This window comes from Vulpes lagopus, chromosome 1 (assembly GCF_018345385.1).
Source record: "Vulpes lagopus strain Blue_001 chromosome 1, ASM1834538v1, whole genome shotgun sequence".
NCBI classification, from domain to species: Eukaryota; Metazoa; Chordata; class Mammalia; order Carnivora; family Canidae; genus Vulpes; species Vulpes lagopus.
The window spans coordinates 173,769,794-173,796,678 of NC_054824.1; the positions used below are offsets into that span (position 1 = coordinate 173,769,794).

The 26,885-nt window shown below is 44.4% G+C and overlaps 1 protein-coding gene across 2 annotated transcripts in view; it reads left to right on the forward strand.

Moving 5' to 3' along the window:
- Positions 1–26,885, forward strand: part of PTPN14 (protein tyrosine phosphatase non-receptor type 14) — a 176,969-nt gene that overhangs the window by 106,758 nt on the left and 43,326 nt on the right. For both annotated transcript variants that reach the window (XM_041756603.1, XM_041756597.1), the window contains exons 4-7: positions 13,878–13,975; positions 16,830–16,897; positions 23,189–23,259; positions 24,138–24,225. In XM_041756603.1, the coding sequence (XP_041612537.1) occupies positions 13,878–13,975; positions 16,830–16,897; positions 23,189–23,259; positions 24,138–24,225 (325 nt within the window). The remainder of the gene's footprint in view (positions 1–13,877; positions 13,976–16,829; positions 16,898–23,188; positions 23,260–24,137; positions 24,226–26,885) is intronic.

A 26,885-nucleotide genomic window follows, 5' to 3' on the forward strand; every position in this document is an offset into this window, starting at 1 on the left:
CTTTTAGTACTCAGACGTTTTTAAGCCATGACTATGAGAAAATGTGCATGAAGTGACTAAGAGAGCCCATGGGTACCTGCAGAGTTGAAGTACAGAAACCTAAAAGCCCAATGATTAGACACATTTAAAATTTCAGTTAGGGGCAGCCCAGGTGGCTCAGTGGTTTAGTGCTGCCTTCAGCCTAGGGTGTGGTCCTGGAGACCAGGGATCAAGTCCCACATCAGGCTCCTTGCATGGAGCCTGCTTCTCCCTCTGCCTGTGTCTCTGCCTCTCTCTCTCTCTCTCTCTCTCTCTCTCTGTGTGTCTCTCATGAATAAATAAATAAAATCTTAAAAAAAATAAAATTTAAATTGGCCAATAAGTAGAAACCGTAACCAGAGTATAAAATTAGACTTGGCTAGCTCATAGGGACAAAACCTGTGTGGGGCCATGGTTTTGATGACAGGGATGCTGGTGGGAGGGATGTGTAGGAGGTGATGTTTGCAGAGTACTGAGAGGTCAGAGCCCAGACTGGGCTAACTCTAGACAGAAATGAAGGCAGGCAGGAAAAATACCATGATCAATGACAGATCATTTCCTTCTAACACTTACCTTAGATGAGAGAGTCCCCACAGCTGCAAGGTGTTCCCTTGGCCTGACTTATCACTTGCCTTTTGGATAATATAGAATCTGAGGTGGTTTCTGGAGTCCACCAGGTATGTGAGTTGGGTCGACTGGCACATTCCTTTTTTTAAAAATTTTATTTAAATTCAGTTAATTAACACATAATGTATTATTGGTTTCAGAGGTAGAATTTACTGATTCCGTAATACCTTCTAGTTCCTTCCACATCCTTGCAAATGGCAAGATTTCATTTTTTTTGATGGCTAATTATTATTCCATTGTATTAATTCCATTTCTGGGGACGCCTGTGTGACTCAGCAGTTGAGCCTCTGCCTTTGGCTCATGGCATGATCCTGAGGTCCCGGATCCAGTCCCACATCAGGCTTCTTGCAGGGAGCCTGCTTCTCCCTCTGCCTATGTCTCTGCTTCTCTCTGTGTGTCTCTCATGAATAAATAAATAAAATCTTTGAAAAAAAATAATTCCATTTCTAAGAGCAAAGGACAGCCTCCACTTTGTGCTGACCTGCTGTGATGGTAGGAAATTGGGTTGAAGAAGATAGAATGCTAGTATCCGATGGTCTTCCCATTCATCTGTATCCATCCTGAGCTTCCTGGTCAACAGTAATGATCAGAGATACTCTGTGTGTCTAGCTATAGGCTGGGAACTTCTATTTCTCTCTTCTATTTCTCTAGATCCCTAGAGATCTATGATCTCTAATTAATTACAGAAAGTAATTAATTACTTTCATTCCATCATTCATTCACCAAATATTTATTAAGCCCATACATAGTATCTCCTGCTCACTTCTGGGACATTGCTGCATTGAGGGAAGAATTAGCTTCTTTGGCAGTTGTCACTTTTGAGAATGTTGGCGCTATCTTTAATTAGGGACTATAAGGAAGAGCTCATGACCATCCACAGAGATGATCCTCTCGCCTCATGTTCATTGATTGTCATTTATTTTCTCCTTCAGAACAGGCAGAGAGCTAACAACAGCCCTACTCTTCCGTCTGCTAGCTCACCAAATTTTTAAGGATTCATGTCAACTTCTTAGCCACAATCCTGGCTCTTTACCAGGAAGACAGATTTTTGGAAAGTTGACTCACCCAACTTACAGCTGTAATTTAAGCTCCCTTTTCCCACAGTGGAGTTATAGGTAATATTATGAACATATGATTTTCGAGGCAGGCAGGTATATAGTTTGAACTGATGAGTCAAGACATACTTATTCCTAGTATCAGAGGGATAAGGCTCCATATTTTACAGTGGCAATGTAGAGGAGTGGTTTTGTCATGCTAGTCTGCAGGGACCCTTGTTGTTTTTGCCCACCATGAGGGTTACTTTCTTTTTTTTTTTCTTTTTTTTAAATTCTTGATTTGAATTCAATTTTGTGGGATGCCTGGGTGGCTCAGTGGTTGAGCATCTGCTTTTAGCCCAGGGCGTGATCCTGGAGTCTTGGGATCGGGTCCCACATCGGGCTCCCTGCATGGAGCCTGCTTCCCCCTCTGCCTGTGTCTCTGCCTCTCTGTGTCTCTCATGAATAAATAGTAGACTCTTAAAAAATAAATAAAATAAATAATAAATTCAATCTCACGAACATATACTGTATTATTCGTTTGGGGGGTAAAATTTGATGGTTCATCATTTGCATGTAACACCCAGTTCTCATGACATCACATGCCCTCCTTAACGCCTGTCACCCAGTTACCCCATCCCCCACCCACCTCCCCTCAAGCAACCCTCAGTTTGTTTCCTAGAGTTAAGAGTCTCTTCTGGTTTACCTCCATGAGGGTTTATTTCTTGCTGTTGTTGGTCCTTGACTGTGATTCAGGCCTGAGTTCCTTCTTTGCTACTTGGTAGCTCAGAAAGCAGTGTAAATCATCAACACGTAAACAAATGGTCCACACTGAATAAGTTGTGTGTGCGTGTTGTTGTTGTTGCTTGGTAAGATTCTTTTTTAGAGCAGGTTTAGATTTACAACAAAATTGAGAGGAAGATACAGAGATTTCCCGTATACCCCCCTGTCCTCATACATGCTTAGTCTCCACCAATATCAGCATCACTCATCAGTATCTTTACCGAGAATGATACATCATCATCACCCAGAGGCCATAGTTGACCGTAGGGGGTTCACTCTTTGTGTTGTGTATCCTATGGATTTGGACAAATGTATAATGACATGTATCCATCATTATAGTATCATATAGAGTATTTTTACTACCCTGCGAGTCTGGGCTCTCTGCCTATTCATCTTCCCTTCCGCAACCACTGTTCTTTTTAGTGTCTTCATAGGTTTGCCTTTCCTAGAATGTCATGTAGTTGGAGTCAGACAGCGTGTAGACTTTTTATATTTGTTTCACTTAGCAATAGACATTTAAGGTTCCTCCATGTCTTTTCGTGGCTTGATAGCCCATTTCTTTTTGGTGCCAAATAATATTCTATTGTCTGGATGTGCCACCGTGTGTTTATCCAGTCACCTACTGAAGGACTTCTTGATTGCTCTCAAGTCTTGGAAATTATGGATAAAGCTGCTGGGAACATCTCTGTGCAGGTTTTTATATGGACAGAAGTTTTCAACTCCTCTGAGTGAATACCAAGGAGCATGATTGCTGGATCATATGGTAAGCGTATGTTTAGTTTAAGAAACCACCAAACTGTCTTCTGAAGTGGCTGTACCATTTTGCATTCCCACAGCCGTGAATGAGAGTTCTTATTGCTCCACATCCTTGCCAGCATTTGGTTGTCAGTGTTCTGGATTTTAGCCATTCTAATAGTTGTGTAGTGGTATCTCGTTGTCTTAATTTGCCTTTCCCTCATGACATGATGTGGAGTATCTTTTCATGTATTCCTTTGCTATCTACTTATTTTCTTTGATGAAGTGTCCACTAAGATCTTTGGCCCATTTTTTAATTGGGTTGAGTTTTAAGAGCTCTTCGTATATTTTGGATCAGTCCTTTATCAGATGTATCTTTCGTAAATGGTTTCTCCCAGGCTGTAGCTGGTCTTCTTATTTTCTTTGACGTTGCTTTTTGCAGAACAGAGTTTTACATTTTAACAAAGCCAGTAATTTCCTTCATTAATTGTGTCTTTGGTGTTGTATCTGAAATGTCATTGCCATATCCATAGTCATCAGATTTTTTCCCATTATCTTCTAGGATTCTTATGGTTTTACATTTTGCATTTAGATCTGTCATTCGTTTTGAATTAATTTTTGTGAAGGGTGCAAGGTCATTTCAATTTTTTGTTGTTGTTGTTTAGGGTTTTTTTGTTTTTTTTTTTTAATTTGTTTTGGTATGTGATCCACAATTATGCCAACACCATTTGATAAAGAGGTTGATTATCTTTGTTCCATTGTATTGCCTTTGCCCCTTTGTGAAAGATCAGCTGACTCTATAAAGGTTTATATCCAGACTCCCTCTTCTGTTGGTCTATTTGTTTATTTTTTCCCTGATACTACATTTTCTTGTCTGTGTCTTTATCATGTCTTGAAATTGGGTAGTGTCATTTTTCCAGATTTGCTCTCCTTCAATATTGTGTTGGCTTTCCTGGATCTTTGAAGGAATTTTCCCCCCTTTGTCTAAAAGCAGAAGTTCAAGGCTTTCTGCTTAGTGCATGATGGCATGATGGGTTACATGTTTGAAACTTCTCGTTGCCTCTTTTGTACTATAGAAAGAACATCTCATAATCTTACTATGAGGTGATCAATCTCCCTCCCTCTGTATGAGTTCTCCTGTTAGCATTTCATCTACTCAGAAATGTTTATTGAGTATGTACTTAGTGCCAGGTACTGACATCAAATTATAGGATCCCGTCTCCAGTCTGGGAGGAGGTTATGGTGGACTGGGGGAGGTACAGATGACATTGCAGGAGAGTCCTGGGTGAAGTGCTGCAGGGGCTGGGGAAGGCTCCATTTACTGGCTGAGGTTTGGGAAGCTGATGAAAACAGATCAATTTCAACTGAGCTTTAAAGGATGAATAGGTGATTGTACAAATGGAGGAGGATGGGCAAGGACTGTCAGCAGAAACAGGAAGGAGGCGTAAAGGAACATGGTGGGGAAGCATAGTACACCGATTACAGTTCAGGTGTGTGGCATGTAGGGAGATGTGAAGTCAGAAGGGAAGGAGTCCTGAGTGGATCATGAGGAGCCTCTATACCATATCAGAAGTGTGAACTTTTTCCCAACTAAGGCAGTTGGAGGTTTTATTTGGTTGAGATAAAATTCACTTCACATAACATGTAATATTTTAACTATTTTACAGTATACCATTAAGTGGTTCTTCGTATAATCACAACATTGTGCAACCATTGGCAGGATCTAATTTCAGAACACTTTCTTGCCCCCGCCTCTCTTCTCTTAGCCTCTGACGACCACTAATCTACTTTCTGTCTATGGATTTGCCTATCCTGGACATTTCGTATAAATGGAAGCATCCAACATATGACCTTTTTGTGTGTCATCTTTCACTTAATGTTTTCATAATCCATTCACGTGGTAGCAGTATCAGTACCTCAATCCTTTCTGTGACTAAATCCTATGCCATCGTATGGACAGATGGACAGATGGCATTTTGTCTATCCATTCATAAGTTGATGGACATTTGGGTTGTTTCCTCTTTTGGACCATTATAAATAATGCTGCTATTTGTGTACGAGTTTCTGTGTGAACATGCATTCTCAGTTCTCTTGGGGATCCACCTAGGAGTGGAATTGCTGGGTCATATGATAACTCCATAATTAACTTTTTGAGGAACTGCCAAACTGTTTTCCAAGCCATTGGAGATTTTTAAGACAGAGCAAAACAGACTCAGATTCTATTTTAACATCACATGCTCTAGGACTGTATTTTCTTTCAAGACTAGGTATTTCTACTTCTGTTATGTTTTCCTAGTTCAGGGCATCACAGCCCACAGCAGTGAAACCTATCTAGCTCTTTTAAATCCTATCATTGGGATTGTCATGAAGGAATCTGTACCTACTAGCATAGAGTGTGGCAGAAAGTAGTGTCAGGATAGTCTCTCTCCCTCTATGATGTTGTATTGTAGAGAAGGAGTTTTTCTTTTTTAAAGAGAACCCTTGATTAAATTATAGGCTATTATTAGGGAGTTTATTGTACTTATAAACTGTACTTGGATTCCCTGTAATTTGTTATAATTAATGCAGGAGTTCAAGAGCAGAAAGCAAGGATCAGGTTGTGGCATGCTTTTCTCTTTTGCAACACCTTGCTATCATTGGCCTTTTTTTCACTCGTAGTTAAGGCCTGTGTGTGTTTGTGTGCATTTCAACAAACATTATCCTTTTTAGGAAAGAATTGCAATCCTTTGACTCATGAGACTCCTAAGGAGTCTCGATAAGAAGTTAGGCGTCAGTGGCAAAACAGGGTATCGATCCATGAACGTTGAAAACTTCTGGAATTGAATCTTTCCCAAGACAGTCTTGTCTGAGTGTGTTTGAGTATATGCACGTGTTTGTATTTTCATGCATGCACATGTATTGGCTTGTGGTGTGAAAAGGCTAGGACAAAAACTTTCCCTTTTAAGGTTATCTTTGTCAAGTTATAGTGTTAGCCATGCCTCCCCCATTGGGTTTTTTCAATTTTGCACAGTTGCAGGAGTGTTGGCTTTGTAGTAGGCTTGACAATGCAGAGTTTTAATTGACTGTCAACTTGAACGTTCATTAAGTATAAAAACTTTCAGATAGTGCATGGGTCAGGTCTCAAACACATTATTATACTTGAATAATCATAAACTGAAATCTTCTAAGGGTTTTTGAGGATAGAGGGACAGAGGGAGGGAGGCATTCAGGTTTATCTGGGCGCATTCCTGTGTCCGTCCTGTTTATCTGGTCCTAGCAGACAGAGAACAGGGTGGGCCACCCTGCCCATTATCTGGATTTACAGTTGTGAACACCCTTTGGAATGGATGGAATGTGCTCTTTCTCTCTTGTTGGTATCTCTGTCAATCTCAGTGTTAAAATTACGTTCCTTTGCTGTTCTGTACCCCAGAATTCTAGGACAGCTTGTCCTCAGTCCCCTCTTTTTTTTTTTTTTTTTGTCTTTTATAGTAGAGAAACTTGGACATTTATTTCCTACTTGCCCAATGTAATGTCAACCAGAAAGCAATGCTTGTGCTTTGGTACATACTGCACTGTCCTGGGAGAGCTGGGTTCCAGTACATTCTAGCAAGATTAGTCTGATGTGGATGATTGCAAAGGAAGTTTTCTAGTGAGGAAACACTTGCCTTCATAATAACAATAACAAACAACCCATCTTTCTCTCTGTTGCACTCCTGCTCCAGTAGTTGATGGAAAACCTTCACGGATTGAAGAACGTAAGGATGGCATTAATATGCTCCCCTCTGCTCTAAGTTGTCACATCTCCACTGACTACACACATGGGAAAAGATAAGCTGGTTTGACTAACCTTGACCTGTAGAGAAGGGAGAGGCAGACAGGAGCTGTCTGGTAATAACAGTGGTACTACAGGTCGATAGTTACAGCTTACAGAATGCTTTCACTAACCTATTTTTAACTATGAGAAAGCATTTTCTTTCTCTCTCAGATCTCCTTGGGCAGTGGGGGTGAAAAAAGAGTAATGCATGGGTGATATGTGCCAATCATACAACTCATCAGGTGTTATTAAGTAAGCTAGCAACAGAATGAAGTCTAGATAACTTTCTTACGATCCATAGTATAGAAGTACCTTGTCTCAGTGCAAGAGTCAGTAAAGAGTGTGTGTGACACTGAGGATGAACTGTAGTTTGCTTTAAAAAAAAAATCTGCCATTGGAAATACACAGCCCTAAGGTCCATCTAGGCCCACTTCTGGCTAGAGCCTAGCCTCTCCTAGGTAGGGACCCTGCTCTCTGGGTTTTACTTTGTCTCTCTGTGGGTCTTATACTGTTGTTAACGAGCCATTAGAATGCACAGCTCCATCTTCTTTGCCTCCATCTATCTCTGGAGGAGGAAAGTGAAATTTCCCAGAGACTACTGCTGGGACAAAAAACCAGATCTGAATCCACTTAGGACTGTCCTATAATATGTTTTTACAGAAAAGCTCCTCATGTCAGTGTCTGTCTCATGCTGTGACACATACAACCTGATGGGGAGGAAGGGTGCTTGGTTATGAAAGCCTTTCCTTAGAGACCTCTGGATCATAAATATCACCAGGTAGCATATGTTTTTATTTTTGGACTTCAATGGGAACGATGACTTGCCTGCAGTGGCTGAGAATCAGATCCCACTCTTACTATTTGTGTGGTTGCTGTGCGGAAGGAGAGCTCCAAGCTCTGGTCTGTCTGGCCCTGACCACAAGGACAGTGCTACCTTGGGCCAGTCATTCTTCTTCCTCCACACAGTTTCCTTCTATAAAAACAAAAGGGTAGGACTTGGATTTTTGAAATCTTTCCTTTGTCAAGTAGCTTAGGCTTAATCATGCCGTGACAGTGCATGACCCATGGATCTCTTTGGCCTTCAGAAACAAAGGCCTGTGTCTTGCCTGACTTACGTGTCTACTGTGTCCACTGCCTTTTTTCCCTGGAGCTCAGGCCAACTGAGCGGCAGTCCTCATTGGACACAGCAGGTCTCAGGGCAAAGAGAAACAGATGACTTGGAAGCCTTCTACTCAGGGGAGGCACGTGTCACCTCCACCCCCATTCCATTGACCCCAAAGCCTAGTTACAGAGTTGATGAGGTAGGTGGGCGGAGGGGAGGCTTCATGGAGAGCAGACATTTGGAGCAGTAATAATGGCCACCCCCTCTCCTGTCTCACCATCCTGTGATTTATGCTGAGAATGTTGAGCCCTTGAGTAGAAGCATGATCAAGATCAGCTCTTAAGGCTTTTGTTCTTTCGCAGCTCTTCTCTGTTGGAGGCACTTCTGCTGAACTGGACTTGGAATGAATATTTCACTTGTGGGAGGGGTGGGGAATACTTCAAAAGCAACACGTACTCGTCCTCTATGTTCGTCCTGTCGTATTTGTGGTTCTGTGGTAGTACAGTCCATACTTTTCAGGACACCACATGGAATGTCTCCATCTGAGAAGCAGTCACAGACCTGCAAATAGAGCAGAGTTGCATAAGTGCTTAAAGTCCCCATATATAAATCAAAAAGAGAGATTGAAGATCTTAGCAGTACATCTATAAATGTTGAGGATAATGTTACAGAGTATAATTTTGAAAGAGTTCTTTGATAAACTGTCAGAAGTACTGAATACTCCATTGATTTGACCCGGTCTGGCATTTTTTAAAACTTCCTTTTCAGAATTCTTGAGGGAAGAAAGAACATGGAGAAGTCACTTGTTTTCTCAAGATTGAAGGGGAACTATCCCAGATAGATGAGACATCCAACAACTGGCTCATATTATCTATCAGTTTCCAGTTAATAATATTTAATAGCACTGACTATCAGGAAGCTTTTCTGTTTTCTCTAGAGAAACCTGAATTTTAATCTCTATGGATTAAAAACAAAACAGAACACTTTGAGAATAGACATTTTACCTTTATTCAACAAGCATAATTATATTTACCAGTTCTTGGAGAGTAGAATCCTAACCTAAAACTATTCATTGGACCCCAGCAGTCAGATGGACTATTTCCAGGGTCTTTGAATATGAAAAATGTTAAAAAGTTTTCCTTGTGAGCTAGGGTTTTCAAAGAGGATCCCTTTGGAAAGTTGGCAAATACTTACTTTCCTGGCATGAAGATTGGTGTGCTTTTTTTTTTTCCTCCTCCACCCAGAGCTATGACAGGGTGGAGTATACTTCCGTGAAATTGCATGTTTCCAAAATAGGATTCACTGTTATATTTTACTGCCGTTAGAATTGAATCTCTAATCAAAAATAAGCAAAACCCAAACATTCTAGAAATAGAATTTCAGCTCATATTCTCTAATTTAGTCTTCATATAGGATAGAATTATTATACTTTACAAAAATGGCTTTTGAGCCAAAATGTACCAATTTCCAAAGTGGTCCAGATTTCGTTCTCATTTCTGCAATCTCACATCGTAATCTCCACAATCTCACGTGGGAATAGCAGTGTATCATTAACGCTGTTCAGATTCTCTCGTAGTCTGGGTGGCTTCCGGGAAAGAGTTATGCATTCAACAGCTCCTCAGTCTTGTGTCCCGTAGGAGCCTATGTCTAACCTGATGACCAGGAACAATCCTGGTGTTCTTTGCTAGTGGGCTGGGACACACTGTTGCCTAGAATGGAGTGGATCTGTTCTAGAACTGCCCCGTATGTTATAAAAGTGTTAGCTATAGATGAAATTGGGTCCAGCAGGATAAGAAAACTACCACTATTGTTTTGCTGGATCCTGTGGATTATATTCCCAGAAGTGTCAGCCCATCAAAGGCTCTAGCTATGGCAGATAATGCTAGGGTAACACCTTTTAAAATGCTTTACTCTTTGGTTCTTGGAAATCAAGCCCTTCATAGCACATTAGAGAGAACCATGACATCAGTGGTTCAAGAGAAGATGAGCATCCCTGCAAGGCAGAGACAGTCGTAAACCTCTCCAGGGTGTCCCTCCGCATCTATCCAACATCTGCATACAGGAGTACTTAATAAATGTGGATATCCATGTTTCTCCTGGGCTTGGAGAGCAGAAAATAAGTCAAAACTGCTCAGGATGGGGTGGTGTCTGGGTGGTGCAGTCATTTAAGCAGCCAACTCTTGATTTTAGCTCAGGTCATGCATGATCTTGGGGTCCTGGGATTGATGGGTTCCCTGCTCAGTTGGGAGTCTGCTTGAGGATTGTCTCTCTCCTTCTCCCCCTCCTTCTGCCCCTTCCCCCTTATCTAAATTAAATTAAAAAAAAAACACTCAAGATTGTAAGGAGTGGATGGCATATAGAAGAGATTTGGTATTGTAGATTAGGAGGGGTAGGTGACCTTTACCACTTTTTCCTACCTTGAAATTGTGTGTTCTGGTTTGTTCTGTTTTTCTTTTTTGAGAATCCCATTGCACATTTCTTCAGTAAACTTAAGATTATTTCCTATACCGAAATTGTGGGGGGCGGGGGGTGGCATTTGTTTTTGTTGTTTGGTTGTTTTGTTTGTTTGGTTTTAATATCCTTTACCTTTTCTGAAGAAAGTCACAGCAGGATCATCTGGCAATAAGATGAGGTAACACTTCCTCATCCTTCTTTTCTTCTTCTCCCACTTTCAGAAGTATGGTCTTCAGATTCTAGGTGGCTCCTCTTCAAAGTTCACAGTGAACTCTTGTCACTCGAGAGGATCTTTTGCTGACCTACGACCCCCTGGCCTGCCTCGATGTCCACAAGGAGGTGATCTCCTGCCTAAGAACTGGCTAGGTTAGAAGCATGAAAGAGCTTCTGTAAAAGGCTCACGGGCAGGTCCCAGCCTCTTGAAGGGAAAATGACCTTACACGAATGAGTGGAGCTTTTCCTGTTTCCTTGAGAATTGGCCCAGAGGCACAAGACAGATGCTGGAGGAAAACGGAGAGTCAGGCTGGGGAACAGGGAAGAACTTGGCAGACGGTGCTGAGGAGGAACCCTGATGGAAGGGAACAGACAGGAAACGTGCTGTGCCCCATGAAAAAGGAAGTAAGCTTCTGAAGCCCAGGTTTTCCATCCTGGTTCAGGTTTTACTGAGCTTTCTCCCAGGATGAACTAAGAGGGTGCATCAGATTATACTGTTAGATGTGAATCTGTTATTTAAGGCTGTAAAACCCGAGCTTTGCTCCCAGTTGGCCGGGTGCATATTCCTTGAAGCAAAGGCACTAACGTAAACCATTTCTGTTGGAACCTGGGATTCTCAACACTGACCCTGTGCACAGCTTGGAATGGGAGAGAAGCAGACAGACAAACAGCAGGCGCTTGTATCGTAGGAGTGTGCAGGACCGCGCTTCTGTAGTGTTGACTCACCTGGGGCGAAACATTTGAAAATAAACTTGAATGTACCTGAGCTTGGACAGGTGAAGAAAGAGAATCAGAAGATAACATGTGGCATTTTTTAACCACAGCAAACCAGATTTCTTAGCCTTTGCTCTTTTGGTTTACTCTTGGTATTTCTTTAATTACTGCTTCAACATGTGTTCCTTTACTCTGATTCTCTGCTATGCATAACAAATAGACAGGTTATGACTTTTGCTTTAACTTTCATGGCAGATGATTGCCCAAAACTACCCCCCACCCCCCCACAGGCAGCGCCTTCCATTTCATAAGGTCCTTAAAAGTATCCTACTAGGGAATCCCTGGGTGGCTCAGCGGTTTAGCACCTGCCTTTGGCCCAGGGCATGATCCTGGAGTCCCAGGATCGAGTCCCATGTCAGGCTCCCTGCATGGAGCCTGCCTGTGTCTCTGCACCGCCCGCCCCCCCCCCCGCCCCCCGCCCTTGTCTGTCTGTCTCTCATGAATAAATAAATAAAATTAAAAAAAAAAAAGTATCCTACCTAGTATTTCCTCCTTACTGTTTGTGCACTTTCAGAAACAGCAGCACTGCTACTTTATTTAACCAGCAAAGGACTTTTAACCATATGTTCTTATATATAAGGACTTAGAATCCATGACGCCCCTAACCAGCTAAGGATATAATAACTAGGTGAAATGGAGCCGTGTCTGCTAGTCTCAGAGCAGGAGTGGGCACAGAGCTTTTCTACACATACCAAGGACTTGTCTCTGAAAATCAACGTAGATACTTATTGTATATATTACTTGATTTAATCCGTAGTGGAGCTCGGGTTTTACAGCCATAAATAACAGATTCACATCTAACAGTATAATCTGATGCACCCTTAGTTCATCCTGGGAGAAAGCTCAGTAAAACCTGAACCAGGATGGAAGTACAATGACTGATCCAGTAGTGGAGCCTATAAAATGATTATGAATAATTTTAGGGGACAGGTAGGACGGTAGTAGGAAGAACATGTTGTTTTTCTGTTACCTACTAGGTTTTACTAAAAAGGATTTTCAAATAACTCAATGTTGGTCTTTGTGACTTGAGAATAGGTTTTTCCCACCAGAGACTGACATGGTTGTCTGTACCCCATCCAGTAGATCCAAGAGGAGACAGGAAACAGAGACTCTTTGGAAGGAGGCAGAAAACCCGAGACCTTCCCTCAAATAGGCATCGGATTGCTATGTAATGATATTCATGATGCCAAGGTAGAGACAACAATAATTAGCTCTCAGTGCTGGTTGCCTCTCTTTAAAAGAGTTGAGCTTTGGATCACTCTTGAGCTCCCTGGATTGACATGTCCAAATTTAGAAAAAGTAGAGTGTTATGGTTACCCAGAGCAGAAAGGTTGTTAGCATTTGCTAAGAATTAAGGCTAGGAAAAGTCTGTTATAGAGGTGACTGTGTTTTTCAGAGTATGGTCAAGGGAAGGGGAGAGTCCTAGGAAGAAACATTTGGGGATGAGGAGATTTCTAAATGTTTAGGTAATTCTATTTTTTTTTTAAAGATTTTATTTATTTATTCATGAGAGACACAGAGAGAGGGAGAGAGACAGAGACATAGGCAGAGGGAGAAGCAGGCTCCATGCAGGGAGCCCGATGTGGGACTCGATCCCCGGTCTCCGGGATCACGCTCTGGGCTGAAGGCGGCGCTAAACCGCTGAGCCACTTGGGCTGCCCATAAATGTTTAGGTAATTCTAAGTACAGTTTTGTTGGCAAGGAAACAATGCACTGTATTGGCTTTTGAGGACAGTGGTCCACTCTGATGTTTGATGTTGCACATGGGCACACTCTATTTACCTGTACTTGGCTGTTTGGGAATGTTCTTCAGGTTGGGTTTTTGTGAGGCACAGACCTGTCAGGTGAGCCTGGCTCTGAAAAACTTTATCCCATCCACTAGCAGAATGCCAAACTATGTGGCCTGTTTGTGATCCACCCCACCAAACTGTTGAGCTTAAAAAATGGCATGTTTCCATAATTTTTTTTAGGAATGCACCACTGTTGGATGTAGGTTTGGCAGCTCTGCTGCCATGGGTGTCCAGGTGTGCAAGAGCATTTTCCTTCCCGGTCTCTGTTATGAAGAACTGGTCCTTATCAAGTAATTCATCCTGCTGACCTACAATGAGATGATTTGATGAATGCTCTCAAACTGAGAATGCACAGGATGTGGCACCTGCCACATCACACAGAGATAAACACAGGCAGAGGGCACATTCCATCTTTCACAGGACTGACCTTTCTCAGCATCGCCTGCATGTCCTGCTGTGTATACAGAGTTTTACATCTAGAAACATTGATCCTGTGGGAACATATTTCAAGTGTGTGTTTTTAAGGTTATTTGTTCCTCTGCTCCCATGAACAGATATCAGTATTACCTGCAAGTCAAAAAAGACGTGCTTGAAGGCCGGTTGCGGTGTACGTTGGAACAGGTGATCCGGCTGGCCGGCTTGGCTGTGCAAGGTAAGGAGCGTGATGGCCAGCATGTGAAATCCCATTTTTCTCTTCAACTGCAGTGTTGCTGGCCTCTCACAGGGAAAAACTGAATTTACTTAAATGATCTCTTAGTAACTCTCACTTTCCATTTCAAGATATGTTAAAAGTACAGAAATAGAAAAAACAACAGAAATAGTGATTTCTGGTGGCAGGCTGGTGGATTTCTCAAAGCTGTTTGCAAATCATTCATGCTTGTATCATTTTAGTTTTATTTGAAGAAATAGCAGCTTTCATCCTGCCTTTAATTAAAGCTACATGCAGGGTTTGTGGAACATTTTCTCAGAATGATTCCACTGCCCATGGTGGTCATATTTTGTGGCTTCATGTTATGACTCTTTGACTTTCCCATCAGTTTCAAGTGTGATAGCTTTAAACATTGTAGAATAATTTATTCTCACACAGTTAAAGGGAGATTTAAAGTGTACAATTGGGGATCCCTGGGTGGCGCAGCGGTTTGGCGCCCGCCTTTGGCCCAGGGCGCGATCCTGGAGATCCGGGATCGAATCCCACGTCGGGCTCCCGGTGCATGGAGCCTGCTTCTCCCTCTGCCTGTGTCTCTGCCTCTCTCTCTCACTGTGTTCCTATCATAAATAAATAAAAATTAAAAAAAAAAATAAAGTGTACAATTGTAGGGGGCGCTGGGGTGGCTCAGTTGCTTAAGAGCCTGACTCTTGCTATCAGCTCAGGTCTTGATCTGAGTCATGAGTTCGAGCCCTGGGTTGAGCCCCATGCTGGGCATGGAGCCTACTTACAAAAATAAATAAAACAAAATGCACGATTATAATATAAAGCAACACACACATAGTGGAGTGCATTTACCTTTCAACCTGTCCTACCTAGACTTATCGGACAGTTATTTTTTTTCTTTCTAAATTGTTACATATACTTTTACATATTTTTATGTAACATATATTACATGATTCTTACACAGATTTATACATTACATTACTCTTTAGTGAGTGGTGGCTTAATTGCCTTTAGTCACAGTGAAAAGATCAAAATGTAATTTTTTTTTAAAGATTTATTTATTTATTCATTCAGAGAGGGTGAAGAGAGAGGCAGAGACACAGGCCGAGGGAGAAGCAGGCTCCCCGCAGGAAGCCCAATGTGGGACTCGATCCCGGGTCTCCAGGATCACACCCTGGGCTGCAGGCGGCGCTAAACCGCTGTGCCACCGGGGCTGCCCAAAATGTAATTTTTTAAAAGAAACTCGTGTCCTTTGCAGTCCTTCTTTTTCCTTAAAGTCAGTTCCCATCCAAATGGAATCCCAGCCGCCGAGTCCTTACTGTGTGGACTGTTGTTGGAGAAGCTGTGAGCTGAACTTCCCATCCCCGACTCTGAACTGATGTTGAACCCTTTTTGGGCTCTGTAATATCTAAAGAGGCAGCATTCCCTTGATCTTTTTCATCCTGGGATATTAGCAGTTGAACAATTTTTGCTGGACACACGATTCCCAGTAGTTAGCTGCTGTTGTTACCTTCTGGATGAAAATACACAAAATATGTTGTATCCCACCTGTCCACTTAAAGACTAAAAGGGGAAAGAACAGTGCCCAGAATGATACAGAACAATTAGTATTTATAACAGAATGATCCTCAAAAACACGGAAGAAGACACCTTTAATAAAGAGAAGATCCACTATGTCCCTCATCTGCCAATCACATCTTTCTCCTTTCAAAAAGCTTTCTCTCCTGTTCACTTTATTACCCTCTTTTTTATCCCTCTCACTCTTCAACCAGCAGGTTTATTACAGAAATCCTGGATATTGGAAGACCCTGGTGATAGCTTTCAGGCTAAAGGAAGTTGGTGAATTAACCCTGGCTTCCCTTTTCACTGGGTCCTTAAAGCTAGCCATTCGGAGTGAGGGAAACTCCTCCAGCTATAATATTTGTAAGATAATTTTCCCAAGAACCCTTCTGGGGCAGTTAGCAAGACACAGCCACAGAGCTATAAGTTGTGAGAAAATATGATAACTGATGAGTAAACTTGAAAGTAGGCCGAGCACCTGACCTTTGCTGTCTTGAACGCCTCCCCTAATCAATCATTCGTTATGTGATGAGTTAGTAGGTACATCCTTGTGTTCTCAGCAGTGTCTGTTCGCTGGCCTTCTGTCTGGACTCTTGTGTTCCATGTCTCCCATTAGATGCCAGATCTTTTACATGAAATTAAATTTGTATGCTGTTATGATTCTTTTCTTCTTGAGAGCGAGCAGGATGAGAAGCAAGACATTTATAGATTGACGATATGGACTCATGGTATTCTTTTTTGCATGTGCTCAGACATACCATTGTGAGATGAAAACAGGACAAAACAGAGTTGCTGGCATCTTGCAATATGGGAACTTGTTTGGGAGGTGTAAAAATTTGCAAGGTTGCTTGCCAAGGGTGATTTACAGGGGGAATTTCCAGCTGCAAATATATGAAAAGATGCAGATGGGTTTGGCTCTTCAGTTCTCTTAATTAACCTTGAGTTAAAAAGTCCCCTTGGCAGATATTCTTAAGATATGTGTTGATGCGTATTTAACAAAAACATAAGTATAGGTTTGTTTTAAATTTTTAAAATAGCTTAGGGATCACTTTCAAATTTCCCTGGGTTTTTTTTTTTTTCCTGGAAAATTGTATAACAGTGCTCACATGCTGATATTTACAGTATTGCTAAGTGAAAGTGGTAACAATATCAAACACATCGTGGCACTGTTTTCACTTAATAGTGCAGAAATAGGATGAAGTAGGAATAATAAATGTGGCAATTTTACTCTTATTTTATTCCATCTTCAATTTCATATAATGTACACTACCACTCCCCCCTCTTTTCTTCTCAGCTGATTTTGGAGACTACAATCAGTTTGATTCTCAAGATTTCCTCAGAGAGTATGTGCTATTTCCTATGGTAAGTGTAATTTCCTTCTTAATTAATTTTCTACCTTCTTTGGATGTTTAATTCTTTTCTTTGAAAATCTCAGAGGATTTTGCAGACACGTATTCCCTGGGGAGGCAAGTCCATGTCCATGCATTTATGAAGTAGGGACATATTTTGGAAAAACAGTGAAAAAGTAAACATGCCTCTTCCCCCCTCATTAAGACACTTCCCTGTCCCCTGACATCCCCTCTGCAACCCTCAGTTCTACTACTCTCCAGAGCCCTGGTGCTGTTCCTTCCTTCCTTCCTTCCTTTATTTATTATTATTTTTAAGATTTTATTTATTTATTCATGAGAGACACAGAGAGAGAAGCAGAGACACAGGCAGAGGGAGAAGCAGGCTTCATGCAGGGAGTCTGATGCGGGACTCGATCCCAGGACCCCAGGATCACGCCCTGAGCTGATGGCAGATGCTCAAACACTGAGCCACCCAGGTGCCCCCTCTTCCTTCGTTTCTGAACACATCAAGCTTAACTCTTATCCCAGAGCCTTCGTCCTTGGGTTTCCTCTGCCTTCAGTACTCTGCTCCAGATATTTCTATGGCTTGACATTGAGGTCTTGATTCAAATGTCATGTCCTCAAAGAGGCCTTCCTTTTCTTTAAGCGCCTGTATGATACACTCCAGCCATCAACTATTTCCTGCTAAATCACCGTTTATGTGCATATACTTCAGAGCTCTTTCAGTATCTAAATGTGTTCAGTACTGATTGATTGTCTGCTAGGACGTCAGCTGTGTGGTCCGTAAACGAGGACCCTCTCTGTCTTGTCACTATTGTCTGGCATATAGTCCACCCTCATAAAAATTCACTGAATGAGTCAGTGAGGTCAGATATCCAATCTTGGGTTAAATTAGGAATGAGGCTAGATTTTAATCCCTGGAGAATGTGTTTGTTTTTTGGTAGCTTTGGGGTAAATGAGAAGAGTTGTAATGAGGAGGGATTAAACGTTTGAAAAGCTATACCCGCTCCAACATCCTGGCTCAGATTTTAGAAATCCTGATCATTCACCACTTATTTTTTTTTTTTATCAACGGTTTTGCCCAAAGCACTGACCTGGGTAATAATTCCCAGGGGATGAAGTTATATAAGAAATGGTGCTTGTTCTCAGGGAGGTGGCACAGTAGTTGAGTAAATAGGAAGTTTGCAAAATCAGAATGCAAAGCCAAGCATCATAAAGTGCACTCAGGATTTTATGTGGGGAGAACTTACATCTGCGTGGGGGGTTAGGGAAGATTTAAAGACTCACGGAGTGTGAGCTGCATCTCAAAGGATGGGCAGGATGGCAGCAGGCAGCCAGGGAGCAAGGAATGATCTAGATAGGGAGAGAAAGAGCAGGGGCAGGGTGGCACGAGTCAATGGTGAGTGTGGCTGTCACTCAGGAGTGGCAGCAGATAAAATGAAACATCTCAGGGCTGAGAACACATGGGCTCTGTCTGCGTTTGCAGATGCCACACTTCGAGAACCGCTGGATTAAAGCAACGTGATCATTTGTGAAAGCAGGTCGGATGAGAATCTGCATGGTGCTCTTGGCCAAGAGAAAATTTAGGTGTTAATGAGTGGCAATAAAAACAAGAAAGCAGTGCAAGAGATATTTTGGAAGTAAAATGGGCATCCAGTTGGGTGTGGCATATGGGAAAGGGTAGAGTGGTGACAAAAGTTCAAGTTTTGAAAGACTAGGATAAGTAAGGCTACAGCTGTTATCCCTATCACTGTGTGATGAACTCAAGTTGTCACAAATTTACCTCATTCTTGTAGGTTAGGATCTCTCCGTTTTGCATGAATAACTCTATCTTTGTTCTTCCCTCCAAGAAAACAGCAGTGTTATCTGATGGGGCTCTTGTTTTTCATGCCTCGTTAATTTTACCCAGCAAATCAACCTGCATTCAAAGAGATGAGCATATTATTTAGCAGAGAAGTTCTTCCTAGGATTTGGTGTCAACTGGCTTGAATCAATGTCTCCACAGCCTCACAGGCTCACCTCAAAAATCAGGAAGTTTCCCATTATACTTGGTGGGAGGGAAGCAAAGCTCATACCTTAGAATTTTAGACAGTGTGCATTTTTGTGTCAATGGAGACGATGAATTGGCATGATAATCTTCCACATTTTTCCCCCTTTCTCTCCTTAAAGGTCTTAATCACATAGACTTCAGACAGAGACCAGGCTTGAGCGCTATTTAGAGTTTTTATGAGTTTGTAGATATTAAAATGCTCTGGCAGGTCCAAGTGCTATCTGTCAAGGCCAGAAGGGAGTTATTTTGTGTATCATGCCTTTTTCAGAATAAGACTGTGTCTCCACTGGGCTCTGAGCAAATCAGATACTTGAATGACATAGACCTCATGAAATCTCACCATGGGCAGACAAATAGGGATGTGTTATTCTTGGATCTAAAAGTTCCCTCTTCAGGGAGTTGCCTGGATGGCTCACTTGGTTGGAAAGCCAACTCTTGGTTTTGGCTCAGGTCATGATCTCGGGGTCCTGGGATCAAGCCCCAATTTAGGCTCCCCACTCAGTGGGGAGTCTGAGATTTCTTCCCCCTTCTCCCTCTTCTTCTGCCCCTCTCCCTGCTCTCTCTCTCACTCAAATCTTTAAAAAATAAATAAAAACAAACTTCCCTCTTTGGCATAGTAGCTCCTTATGTGGACAGGTGACTACTTACATTCAGATTTAAGTTAACTAGAGTTAAAATTAAAAATTCAGTCCCATAGTTGCATTAGCTACATTTAAAAAAATGTTCAGGGGCCCCTGGGTGGCTCAGCAGTTGAGGACCTGCCTTTGGCTCAGGGTCTGATCCCAGAATCTAGGAATCAAGTCCTAGATTTGGGCTCCTTGTGGGGAGCCTGCTTCTTGCTCTGCCTGTGTCTCTGCCTCTCTCTCTCTCTCTCTGTGTCTCTCGTGAATAAATAAATAAAATCGTTAAAATAAATAAATAATTAAAAAATAAATAAAAATTTTAAAAAACGTTCAGAAACCACACGTGGCTAGTGACTACTGTACTGGAAAGCCCAGATACAGAACGTTTTCATCACTGCAGCAAGTCCTGTTGGACAGCCCTGAGGAGGCTGTGGTACAAGCTGATGTCAGCATGTGTACTGGAGTCGTGCACATTCCCTGGCTTTTGCCGTGTCATTCCATCCCATGTCATACCCTGGACACACTGTGGCCTGTGGTCAGGTGGTTCAGGCTACAGGAGCCAAGTATTCTGTGCTCATGTCCTGGCAGTGCCCCTTATCAGCAGTGTGAACTCGGACCATTATTCGGCCTCATTTATGTTTGAAATTACTTATTTATTTAACCAAAGTGTCCCATTTTTTTTCATCTAAAAATGGGTGTAGCAAGCTCATTCCAGTCATGAGGACAAAAGGAGAGGATGCATGTGAAGTAACGTACCATATGGTAAATTCTCAGCGAGTGTTTAGTCAGTTGTCCTGGTCCTGGCCATCGTTGTCCTCTTATCAACACGACTGTCCCACCTCTGTTACGCAAGCACAAGGGTGTGCAAGACTGTGCTTTTCAGGCAGCCGTACTCCGTGCATTTTGTAACGTAAGCAGAGGACAGCCAGAGGGTACAAACGATGCTTAACCGGCTCTGCGTGATTAGAGACCCCCCCCCCCGATCATGTGACACTCATACGTTGCTTTACGGAGTTGAGGTCAGTGGCATTTGCGGATCACTTCCTGTGTCTGGAGAGCTTAGAAGCTGGCGTGGTGTTAAGAGCCCTGTCGTAGGCCCAGAAGGGATGTGGAGAAGAGCTGCCGCCCTTAGGCACCTATAATTTAGTAGAGGGAGGCTGACGTGGGTACGGGGTTAGATGAGCATCCAGATAACTGTGTAAGAGGGACCATAGGCAGACTGTGGTGAGGGCTGCTCGAGCCACACTGAGCGCAGAAGAAGCAAAGGCTTACCTCCTGCGTGCCGGTGGCGGTGGGGGGGTCTGGAAGCCGCTGGAACGGCAGCTGAGACGGGACCTGAAGAACAGGGTGGCATTTCACTTGCCGTGATGGGCCCCGGGTGACTAGCAGGAGGGGTCAGCATGAGTGTGTCAGGCGGCACACACGCGTTCTGCTAGGAGAGACGAATCTGCCAGATGCCTTCAGCCCTTGAGAGGGGCGGTCTGGCAGGCAAGGCGGGGTCACGCCGAAGGCTGGTCTGAATGCCAGGCCCAGGTGTTGACCTAATTGAGCAGGCCGTGGGGAGCCACGGAAGGTTGTAAACTTTCTGCTTGGTTCCACTAGAGCTTTCAAAGGGAAGAATGCATTCCTTTGGTGGGGGAGGGAAGATGGGATGAATGGCCTCGTTTGATCCTATAAAGCAACCGAATTTGTCAAATGGCATTTGTGCAGCAGAGAAAAGAACAAAGTTAAGTACACAGGGCACTCCACAGGTGTGCAGCTGTGTACAGGCCTGCACTCTGCCAGTTGCCATTCACGCGGGGCGGCTCGCGGCCTGGGCGGCGGGCGCATACCTCCGGGAGGCCCAGACGCAGGCGGCCGCGCTGGAATCGGGAACAATAGCAGAGGGGCACCTCTGGACTTTTTCTTCTTTCAAAGTCGGAAGCCGGGGTTTAATGGAGCACTTTTTGATCTTCACTTACCTGTTTTTTATTTTATTCCATTGGCCACACGCCTTTCATTAGCTTTTCAAAATTAGTACCGGGTGATTAGCGCCGCGCGGTACCCAGGGGCGCGTTCCCCGACGACTAGGACTGAGCGGCTGCTCCCGAGGACTCCAGTCACTGCAGTAGGATGGCTAAACGCATCATCGGTGGATGCGTGAAAAATAAGGGCCGCCAGGAATTCCCTCCACCTTCTCTGAGGTTTCTCGTGACCATCTGCAGAGCTAGAGAATTCCCAGTGTGTAGTTCACGCCCTCCGTCTTCATCTTTCAGAGATAACTGATTTTTCAGGTTTTTGTGCCTCCAGATGGGATGTTTCTTGCAGTTTGGAGGTGCACCTTTTTGGGGGTTAGTGCTTCATCCAGGGAAAAACTGTTAAATTGGAGACCATCTTTATCTAAATGGTGTTTTGGAATCAAGGCAATGCAGTGTTTGGGATGTTCTCTGCCAAATTTCAGCCCCCAGGCCCCCCACCCCCAGTGTCTACGATGAGCTGCAGAGGGCCCCACCGGGGCACACAGCTCAGAGCCCCTTCTGACCACCCCCCTCTGGAGCTCAGAAGGAAATGGTGCGCATCTGCATCCTCTTCAGTATTTACCGCCTGGGGCAGGGGCCGTGGAAGCTGCTACCTGGCAAGGTCCGAGGCAGCTGGCCCTTGGCTTGAGCCTCCCCAGGCTACCACCAGGGATGCAGGGAACTCTGGAATCGCCGTGTCTGTCAGGGTCTCAGAAACTGGTTGCTCTGGTCCTCCCTGTCTTGAAGTCTCCTTCAGACCATCTCTCTATCCCAGACAGTGCTGTGCTGGTAAATGTTTAACAATCCCTGATAGACCCCCACGGTCATTGAAGGGGTATTGGGAAGAAGTGTGTGCAGTTAGCTCGCATCCAGTGGGACCCAGCACACCAGTGGTCCCAGGGACCTAGGATTCAGGTAGTTGAGACACCAGCTGGTCAGCTCCACACTGTGACCTTATAGAACTCCCTAGTTTTAGCCAACGTGGCCCCTTCTGCTTCCAAGGCTCTGTCAAGTAACATTGGAATGAGCCTCTCTGCCTTCAGGTAGAAGAGTATTGGGCCTCAGGTAGCAGAGTACTGGGGCACCTGGGTGGCTCAGTTAATTGAGTGTCCGACTCTTGATTTCAGTTCAGGTCATGATCTCGAGGTCCTGGGATCAAGCCCCACTTCGGGCTCCGCACTCAGCAGGGAGTCTGCTTAAGATTCTCTCTCTCCCTCTCCCTCTGCCACTCTGCCCTGTTCTGTCTCAAAATAAATAAATCTTTTAAAAGAACCACGTAAGTACTGACAAAGCAATTTCAATTAAAGTGAATCTGAGAGTCAGACAGGGAATAAGAGGGTAAATGAAAAAAGGAGACATTCCCCAGGCCCTGAAGAATTTAAGCAGTGACCCAAACTATGCCTTGAAATAGGCATGTTAGTTAGAAGTGGAGAGCCTAAGTTACACTGGAGAGCCATGTTATGGAAGTCACAGTGGACCCTCAGTCCTACCATGGACAGCCTTTGATTTGAAGGAATACGGGGGACGGGGGGGGGGGCGATGAAGTGAGGCTCCTCGGGAACACTTCTGGAGAAGAGAGCTCTTAAGGTTTATAAGCAAAATGGTGATGGCCTTCACTGCTTCTGTGTTGATAGGATTTGGCCCTGGAGGAGGCCGTTCTGGAAGAGCTGACACAGAAGGTAGCCCAAGAACACAAAGCCCACAGGTAAGGCCGGCGAGGCGCTGGCCCCCAGCCCTAGCCCCTGGCTCGAGTTGCCCCCGCTGTGTTTCTTTCAACACTGGGTGGATTTGAAAACTCTGCTGCCTGCCCTCCCTCCCCTTTCTCTGGTTCTCTTTTTTTTCTTCCTCTCTCTCCCTTTTTTTTCTTTTCTTTTTTTTTTAACACCAGCAAGCCCACACAGACATGGAGCTGCTAGCCAGGGGAATTCGTGTCTCCGACCTTCCTCAAGCTCTGCTGCCAGAGCTGGGGAGCCTGGGGCCGCTTGAGCTGAGTGAGAAGACCTGAAGAGCAGCTTTTGGGGGGGGGGAGTCAAGATCAAGAGGGAAAGAGGATCGAGACTCCAGGAGGCACTGAGAGGGTGCTCTGAGGGCTACGCAGAGTTATGGGACCAATGGAAAACAAACAGCCTTCCTTCAGACCTCAGAGGGCCTGTGTGGTTATCCCAAGGTCTCTCATCTCAGCTACTTAGCTCCCCAAATGGCATCTTCATAAACTTTTTCCTTTTTTCACCTTTTTTCTTAACAGTGGAGATTTTTTCTCCCAGGTAGGAGGGAAAAAAAATTTTTTTTAAAGCAGGCAGCGCTATTCACCAGGATGTCTGGAATAATTAATGTTTATAGGGCTGTGGCTCTTAATTAAACACTTTACCTTCCTCTGATTATTCCCCGTTGAGTAAAAGCCGGTGGGAAATATGTTAATGAATTACTTAGTAATGCACCATGTCCTCACAGTTGGGTGATGATTGCGCTTCCCAGAACTAGAACTAAAACCACAGCTCTGGAATTTGCCATCAGGAGGGTAGGACCCTGTACTGCCTTCGTTGCCCATAACCATTTCCTTCTTTGATGCTGTTGTGATTGCAGTGGGATCCTGCCAGCAGAAGCTGAGCTCATGTACATCAATGAAGTGGAACGTTTGGATGGATTTGGACAGGAGATCTTCTCTGTGAAGGTAGCCAGCCCTGGCCTATCCTTTCTTCAGCTTTCTCAGAATGGCTCAGGCAGTCAGATCGCTAGCGATGACAGGCAGCAGGCCAGAACGACCTGGCTTCCTTATGCCTACGTGGCATCGGTTGGCAAGTCCAGTGGACGTGAGGTAAAGCAAACACTTTTTCTTAACGAAGAGGTTTTGGAGTTGGCCACAGTGTCGGGGAAAATATCTTGTTGGTAAGACAGGCATCTGAGTGTGTCCCAAACACCAGCCCAGCCCGCACTGTGCAGGTATCCAGTCGGCAGGACGACCAGCTAATGCCATGTGTGCATTAATATAAAGCCCCTGATGGGTGGTTTTTACCTGCTTCTTCTCTTTTCTCTCCTTTGAGCTGATCTGGGAATAATTGTGAGGCAGTGAAACATTTCCCGTATGCAGTCACACTTTATTTCTCAATGTAGAGCCTGCATTGTGGGCGTCCAGCCCCTTTGGTGTGTTCTGGAAATGGTGCCTAGGAAACTGCTACAGCACATCACATCTTTTGCAACACATCCAGCTCCTGAAGTGGGTGTGGTTGGGGGGGTCAGGGTCATGGTGCATGGTCACGTGTGGAGCGGAGCCCAGAACCCAAACTCATTTTCTTCTCTCTACTGACCAGCTTTACAAAAGACGGGGTTTTATCAGAAACCTAAAGCAACTGGCACATTTCAGCAATTTGGGAGATACTGCAATTTTAGCACAAACATTTCACTCTAAACTGGCTTCGCTGGCTGTTTTATAAGTGTTCTGTTCCCCCTCTGCTGCACGTTTGCAATTTGCCTTAATGAGAACTGCCCATGTGCATCAAGTAGAACGAGCAGGGTGGCCGCAGCTTGCGAAAAGGGCTAAATGGCTCTTTTTTAGATTTGTTTAATTTTCTTTTGCTTCTCTCATGGCTGCCCTTCGTAGGGTTGTAATCCATTTTCCTTGCAATAATGCCTTATGAAGCCATCTGCATCCCACTTACATTTCAGCAGCCCATATATAGTCATGATATTTTGGGTCACTGAAAAATCAGGGTAAACTTTTCTTCACTTCCAGAAAACCCACTTCTCAGCCCCAGGAAGTTGGGGGTTGAGTTGTTGTGGCTCATTTATTTGTGCTGTTTTTAGGAGTTCTGGGCTGTGGGAAATAGGGGCAGTGGAAATAGTGTTGAAATCCACTGTGCTTGTTTCTGATGGCCTTTCTGGTATGTTCTTTGGAGCGAAGAGCGCGAGGGGCATATACCGTACCTTGGTCTGAGTGGGCAGACGAGCACTGCTGACTCACTGCCAGGGAGTGTGACTGAGCTGGGCGTCACACGTACCGGTTCATGACTCAGGTGACCCCCGACAGACCACATGACTTCCAGAGAGCTGAGGATGGTGGGAGGGACAGCAGTACCAGTCGGGGCGGTGCTGTGGTCAGCTCTGAGATCCGTGCAGAGGCAGACGGGAGACTGCTGTAGTGATGGAGTCCCTTTGGCTTAGTACAGGTCCTTCCTGACCGAGTGAAGTAAACAAGCTTGTTACGGATGTGCTGTAGGGAAGAACATTTCCACATAGTGTGGGCTTCTCTATGAGTGGTTCTTCAAAATTTTTTAAGGTGGGAGGAGTACCAGGCCACTCCCCGACAGGTCGGGCCCTCCGCCTCCACACACCAGGAGCCACATTAGAGATGGAGCCTTACGTTCTGACAGACGCAGCACCCAGGCATCCGTCCTGTGTGTGTCCCATTGCCAGGCCCTGGTGAACTGCTCCTCCCATGGCCCCATCCCCACCGGACCCCTGCACCCATCCGTCTAATGGCACAGTGCCCCGGGAAGGATTACCACAGATTTTTCTTTCCCCTTCCCACCTCCACTTAGCCTATCTTCTTACCCCCCATATTTTTTTCTCCAGTGTGATTTACCTTCTCACTTCTGACTACCAAGGCATTTCTTTTCCTTCCCGCTTCTTTCACTCCCAGCCCTCTTCTCTGCTCAGTCCCCAGCAGTGGTCTGGCCCTCTCTGTGTCCCCGTTAGCGGGGCCCTGTTCGATGTGCGCTTTGGTGGTGGGTCGAGAAGAAGTCCCTGAGAAGGGACACTGTTGTCTTTGTGTCTTCCATGGAATCGAGTGTTCTAAGGAATATAGAGAGCCTTCTTTTCCATCTTATGCCTGGATGATACATGCCCCTCTGTTCACTCCACAACGGCAGTGTCATCAGTAAAAATCAGGGGGTTGGGTGATAGCTTACGCCCTGGCTGGTGAGCCTTGTTCTCCCTCTGCTCTCGGGCACACTGGCAGCAGGTTATACTCTCCCAGGCAGGAGGCTGGAAGCACCTGACTGGACCAGGAGACCAGATTGAAGATAAGTCATCCGGGCTCCCCCAGCACAGTGCCTGGCAGACTGCCCCGCAGCTCTGCTGTCTTCACACCCCTCCTGAACTCATGAAGCTCCCGGCCACTGCTTAGCATCCCACTCTGGAGCGTGACTAGATGGCCAAGGATCACCCTACAGGCTGCCCTCGCAGGAATGACAGAGACCAAGGCAAAGGGACCAAAGTAGCCTGGAAGATGTAGAGACTGCAGGGTGAAGAACCCTCTGCCTAAAATACCATCCTATGAGTCTCTGAGATAAAAACATAACAATATATTCCCTCCTTAAAGGAATAGGTTCCTTT